This window comes from Gobio gobio (genome assembly GCF_949357685.1).
Source record: "Gobio gobio genome assembly, chromosome: 8".
Taxonomy (NCBI): domain Eukaryota; kingdom Metazoa; phylum Chordata; class Actinopteri; order Cypriniformes; family Gobionidae; genus Gobio; species Gobio gobio.
This window is the reverse complement of record NC_137114.1, coordinates 9,949,563-9,956,452: the sequence shown is the minus strand read 5'-3', so window position 1 is coordinate 9,956,452 and position 6,890 is coordinate 9,949,563. Positions and strand designations below refer to the sequence as shown.

Genomic DNA, 6,890 nt, shown 5'->3' with positions numbered 1-6,890 from the left:
TGAGATGAGGTGATGTGTTGTTGTGTCTTATTTCAGGATGGCCGTTCGTGGGATTTTGTTTCTAACACTTTTTATTGGGATGTGCGTCGTTGATTCCACAGGTACATTTAGAATAATACAAGTAAAAATGCTTGGATTTAAAATCTGTAACCAGACTAAATGTATGTACTTAATGATGTGTGTCTTACTGTCATTACTTTATTAACAGAAGGGATCTTGATATGGTGCCCTTGTGGTCTACGTAAGTGTTCTTCATTACTTTGAATGTTGTCAGTAACACTCATATACTATTCTTACTGTACATTTGATAACTGTCTTCATGTACATTATCCCTTATTGGTTGTTGTGTCAAAATTAACCCAGGCAGGCTGATCAGGACCCCGGCTTATTACATAGTTATTGACCACAAATAAATAATTTGACACAAAATATTGATTTGAGTTTAATTTATTTTAGTAGCTCACTTGTAATAAATGCAAAGCTTCCGTGAAAATCTTTCCTAGCAAGACAAAGACGTTCAAACAAGACAAACATTTAAGGGATAATGTACTGTCATGTACACCCAAATAAATAATTGCATTTATATACTGTATTCTGTATGACATATTGATTTGAGATGAATCTGTTTTAAATTTGTACCTGTTTATTATCGTAGAATCCACTACAGTGTACAAAAACAATCATCTGAGCAACAAGACAACCATTACAGTACTCTCAGTCGTAGCCTACCGGTTAGAGAGTTGGACTTGTAACCCAAAGGTTGTGGGTTCAAATCTCAGTTGGGGGAGTGAATGATCAGTGCTCTCTTCCACTCTCATTACTCATGACTTTGGTGCCCTTGAGCAAGGCTCTTACTCCCCAATCTCTCCCCGGGTGTGTTCACTACTCACTGCTGTGTGTGTGTCCACAAATTCTGAGTATGGGACATAAGTACTGCTTTGTTTTTTTATGGGACCGTATGTTTTACTATATGTCTGGCATGAATAATACAGCATTTTAGTAATTTCCGATTATTTTGGTGAAGTCACAACAATCATTTAACTGATTTGAATAATATAAATTGTGAATGTTATGTGTATGCCAGATGAAAGAGATTAGTCTAGATTTTAGTCTAGATTTAAATTGACAGAGTGTGTCTGCTAAATAGGTAAACAAGGTAACAAGGTGGTAGGTGCTAAATAGGAAAAGGATCGACCGCCTGCAGTTGATTTTGTCATTCTAGGTATGATCAACTGGCCAGAGTTTTGAGATCGCAATAGTTCTTAATAGGGAGCCAGTGCAGTGTTGATTGAACCGGGCTAATATGGTCATACTTCCTGGTTCTAGTAAGAGCTCTAGCTGCTGCGTTTTGGACCAAAATGTTTATTAAGTGTGCAGGGCAACCACCAAGTAGAGCATTACAATAATCTAGTCTTGAGGTCAAGTATCATCAATTAAGTAATTTGATAATTACATAACCCTTATGCTCTTTTTTGATAAAAGGCAAGCCATTAGGAGCGATAATGAAAGACAGGAGCATGTTAAGCATAGCTAATGAAAATTTAGCTGTGGCCTGTGGTATGTAGATAACGATGTGATCGCTACCAAATGAGTTAAAGACCTATCAGCCCTATTAGACCATCAGAGCCATGTAATAATCATTTGGATTACATATCTTAGCATTAGTTTTCCTATTATATTGGGATTATACTTTAGTGCATTAAATAATTTTTTTTATTGTTTATTATTTTATGTTAAACAGGGAATCTTGCTCGTGGAGCCCCAGCTGTCCAGTCTACCACGTACGATAATTTAACAGCTGCTGAAAATGCTGTTGATGGCAACAGGAATTCAATTATGGATGGTGGGTCATGCAGTCATACTGAAGAGGAGAGGAACCCCTGGTGGAGAGTTGACCTGGGGGAATTCGTCGCGGTAACCAGAGTTAGCATCACTAATCGAGGAGATGATTTTGCAGAGAGGATAAATGGTGCTCAGATCCGTATCGGCAACAGCCTGGACCGTAATGGCAACAATAATGAGCTGTAAGTACTGTCTCTCTCTTAATACCTGGTTAGAAAATGAGTAAATAAGATACAATGACTTTGAATGAATCTTTTTAATACAAACTTGTCTTTGACAGAAGTATATTTAATATGCTTCATGCTGTTTTGATGCGCCCACCTCTATTTCTCTGTTACTGTGTGTCTTCACAGAGCTGCAACTGTTGAGTCCATGGCACCTGGAGAGACAAAAACATTTGAGTTTAAGCCTATTAATGGTCGATATGTCAACATTTTTATTCCTGGGCGCAGTAAATATCTCACACTGTGTGAGGTTGAGGTGTTTGGAGGTAAGGGACAGAGAGAGAAGATGTATCTGTGATATAATTTGTTTATGTACTTATTAATGTGCTTATAACTGTTATTATTTTATTAACAGAAAAATCCACATCAGCTGATGCTTGTGCTCCAAGTGAGTGTTTTTCATTACTTTGAATGTTGTCAGTGACATATACACAGCAAAAACTCCAGTGTTAAATTAACTCTCCTGGGAGTATATGTGAGACCACACTCAAGAGTGTTAAAGTGTTAAAATAAGAGTGTTAAAATAACACTGAAGCAGTGTTAAAGTTAATGAGATAATTAAGTGATTAATTGAGTGATGATTGTCCATTAGTGACGAACACCTGATGATAACAAGCAAAATCGCCAAAGGAGAACACCACAATTCTTAAGCCACCATTATGGTGATCAGTGTTTGATTTAGTTTGGATCTTAACCCTTGACATTTTACACATTAGATTTTGTTATGGTTGCTTTAACAGCCAGACAAGCAAAGAGTAAAAGTAGGTCAGGAGGTATTGGTTATGTTTTGACACAATCATCAATTAAGCTGAATCATTGATTATAGCCTTATATCTGAGTTACATTTACACCAGCCTTGTGATTCCAAGGGATAAAATCAAGCATTTTGTACTTAATCCAAAGGTTTTCTTATAAGTTGCTCTGATCAAAAGACAGCAACAAAAAAAAAACATTTACACAGATATCAAGAATCAGCCTGAGAATCTCAACAGTGGTGACCATCAAAAAGCAAGTTGCAGTGCATTCTGGGAGCCATCAATCAAAATTCTTCCATGGCTCCCATCATTCATTGCTGCATGAATAAATTATGAGCTTTACGAGCTGTTTGTCACCATTGTTGAGATTCCTACACTGATTCTTGATTTCCGTGTGCCTACATTTTTCATTTTTTTTTGTCAGAACAACTTTTAAAAAATCCTTAGAATTATATTGATAATGCTGGATCTTACATTATAAACAACAAGATAACCCCAACTCAGAGACTAGGCCTTAAATGAGGTTAGTGATTCAGGTCAAGTAATGACGATGTCAAAACATAACCAACACCAAGTAATCAGCTTTTGCCATTGCTTGTCTGGCTGTTACAACTCAGTTACAGCACCAAACAAAATATAATATTAAAAAGTCAAGGGTCAAGATCAAAAGTAAAGCAAACAATGTTCGCCATAATGGTAACTGGAATTTTAGATTTTTCTCATTTGGTGATTCTGCTTGTTAACATCATGTATCTTCAATAGTGGCCAATCATCACTCAATTAATCACTTAATTATCTCATTAACTTTAACACTGCTTCAGTGTTACTTTAACACTCTTATTTTAACACTTTAACACTCTTGAGTGTGGTCTCAAATGTACTCCCAGAAGAGTTCATTTAACTCTGGAGTTTTTGCTGTGATATATAAAAAAAAAATTATTGAGCAAAATTGAAAATTAACAAAAAAGTTGCTTATACAAGGTAAGAGACCAATGACACAAAACATACAGAAGAGTGAAAAACAACAACAAAACAAAAACAAAGAGAAAGAAAATAATAATAGAGTTGCAGTAGAAGTAGTAATCATACTAATGATAATAACAAAAATAATAGTAGTAGTAGTGACAACAATAATATTCATGATAACAATAGTAGGAGTAGTGGTAGCATTAGTAATTTATAATAATAGTAATAATAATAATAATAGTAATACATTTAGACCAGTCAATAAAATTATTGTAGATATACACTATTCTCTAGGTCTCTAGGTCTGGCTCCATAACTGTGAGCACAACCAATAGACCTTCCCGACATAGACACCTCCCTCCGACCGACTGCACACCCAACCCCAGCAGTTGAGCCTTTATGCTCAGAGAGCCACATTCAAGAAAAAAAAAGTTATTGTTTTTTTATTTTATGTTAAACAGTGAATCTTGCTGGTGGAGCCCAAGCTGTCCAATCTTCTACATACGATAATTTAACAGCTGCTGAAAATGCTGTTGATGGCAACAGGAATTCAATTATGGATGGTGGGTCATGCAGTCAAACTAGAGAGGAGAGGAACCCCTGGTGGAGAGTTAACCTGCGGGAAGTCTCAGAGGTAACCAGAGTTCGCATCACTAATCGAGGAGATGGTTTTGCAGAGAGGATAATTGGTGCTCAGATCCGTATCGGCAACAGCCTGGACAATAATGGCAACAATAATGAGCTGTAAGTATTGTCTCTCTCTTAATACGTGGTTAGAAAATGAGTAAATAAGATACAATGACTTTGAATGAATCTTTTTAATACAAGCTTGTCTTTAACAGAAGTATATTTAATATGCTTCATGCTGTTTTGAAGCGCCCATCTTTATTTCTCTGTTACTGTGTGTCTTCACAGAGCTGCAACTATTGGGTCCATCCCACCCGGAGAGACAAAAACATTTAAATTTAGGCCTATTAAGGGTCGATATGTCAACGTTTTCATACCCCAGTTACTCCGCAAGGAATTTCTCACACTGTGTGAGGTCGAAGTGTTTGCAGGTGAGTGATAAAAGGAGAGATACGGTGTGCAGACATTTGTACTATTTATACTATGTGTACATTGTCTTGATTATTTTTTTTCTGTTTCCATTGCCAGATAGAGTGGAATGAGATGATGTTACACCACAGTCCACTGATCCTACAAGCAAAATACAAAACTAGTCTTTTCTGAGCAATTCTAATGTTGCACTTTTTTCATTGGTTTAATTTTGCCTATGCACATTTTATCCTTAAGATAAAAGATCAGTTTCAGTGCACATTCAGTAAAGGTTTGAAATGGTTTAAAATTGCTCCTGATTCTTAACCCCAGTTTGATCCAGAGGGGTGTGTATTTACCCTTCTTTGTTTATCTTTGCTTTCTACATGAATAAATTACTACAGCATCACATGTTGTATTGTGTGTTTCTGGATCAAAAAAGGTTCATTTAGATATTTACAATGAGGAGGAGGTATAGATTTACAGCTACCCATCTAGGGTTGAGGAGCTGGTTACAAAGTAAAGACTTACATTTTACAAAAAAGAGAAAAACAATGGACAGAATGAGGATGTCCAATCTTCTGTCCGAGAATCAACAACACATCCACCAATTCAATCAATTTTAATGTTCAGTTATAAAGAATAAATAATTGTCCTGAGTGATCGCGGCAAGTCCTGCAGGCCAAAGCACTCATAATGCAGGAGGGTAGTTCTGAGCCAGGGTTGATGCAGGAACTGCACATGACGACTGACCTCGCCCTCCTCTGTCCCCACTGATTTAAAACAGAGCCCTTAAAGCATGCAGTGGGTTTGATGTGGGGTAATTGAGAATTAATGGGAACTATGCACTATGATTGGATATGATCGGGTAAGATTGGATATGATTGGGTTGTGCGATAAATCCTTCCTCTTGTTTTCGTGTGCAGTCTGGAATCGGCCCGAATGAAGATGCAGTTAATATGAAGACTAATTAAATGTAAGTAAGCAACTCAGCCACTTTGGCCCCGTCCACACGAAGCCAGAGCTTTCCCTATCCAATGTTTTTTTTTTTACTCGTTTCAAGAAATATCTGCGTAAACACAAGAGCATTGAAAACGGCTCAAAACAATGTAGTATACATGCCAGGCCAGTGTGTGGCGCTGTATTTCTGCCACAGAGATGCACTAAAAACGGAGAAGAAGAGTTCTGGCTAGAAGGGCTACAGCAACAGTCGGAGGTGAGGCAAAATATCACAATAAAATAACAATAAATAAATGTGCTTTAAATAAATGTTTTATTAACGCCTACACCTACCACAACCCTAAACATGCCCTTACAATAATGCAAATACAGTAATTAAACAACACAATATTGATGTGCGCATGCCCAGTGCCCGTAGTTGTATCCCTTCAAGTCTTTCCCGTGCAGGACATTGTGTGATGACATCACCGTTTCACAATATACACGGATTGGCTAACACACGAAAACGCAAGGGTGTAGTTTTCATTTTTATCCACTCTGGGACCCGGTTTAAAAAAATATCAGATTCATGCTCCCAAAATGCTGGATATGTGTGGACAAATCGCTGATACGGTACAAAATTTTAACGTATACAGCTAAATGCGTCTCTGTGTGGATGGGGCAGAGGTGTCAAAAGTATTCACATTCATTACTCAAGTAGAAGTATAGATACTGGGGTTTAAAAATACTTCTGTAGAAGTTGAAGTATCAACTCAAGCTTATTACTCAAGTAAAAGTGTAAAAGTACTGGTTTCAAAACTACTTAAAGTATAAAAGTAAAAGAAATGTAAGGGGGAAAAATGCTATTAAAGGGATAATTCACCCAAAAATGAAAATTCTGTCATCTTTTACTCACCCTCAAGTTGTTCCAAACCTGTATGAGTTTCTTTGTTCAGATTGAAGAATGTTTGTAACCAAGCAGATTATATGCAACCATTGACTGCCATAGTATTTTCCCCTACTATGGCAGTCAATGGTTGCATTTAATCTGCTTGGTTACAAACATTCTTCAATCTGAACAAAGAAACTCATACAGGTTTGGAACAACTTGAGGGTGAGTAAAAGATGA

At 36.9% G+C, this 6,890-nt stretch overlaps 1 protein-coding gene across 1 annotated transcript; it reads left to right on the top strand.

The window, feature by feature from the left end:
- The first annotated feature begins 214 nt into the window (after positions 1–214).
- Positions 215–5,230, top strand: LOC307130714 (uncharacterized protein). Its single transcript, XM_079823838.1, has 7 exons — positions 215–241; positions 1,742–2,024; positions 2,196–2,332; positions 2,422–2,454; positions 4,249–4,531; positions 4,703–4,845; positions 4,943–5,230. Exons 2-7 carry the CDS (start codon positions 1,837–1,839, stop codon positions 4,954–4,956), a joined length of 798 nt encoding a protein of 265 aa, XP_079679964.1. The 5' UTR covers positions 215–241; positions 1,742–1,836; the 3' UTR covers positions 4,957–5,230.
- The last annotated feature ends 1,660 nt before the right edge of the window (positions 5,231–6,890 follow it).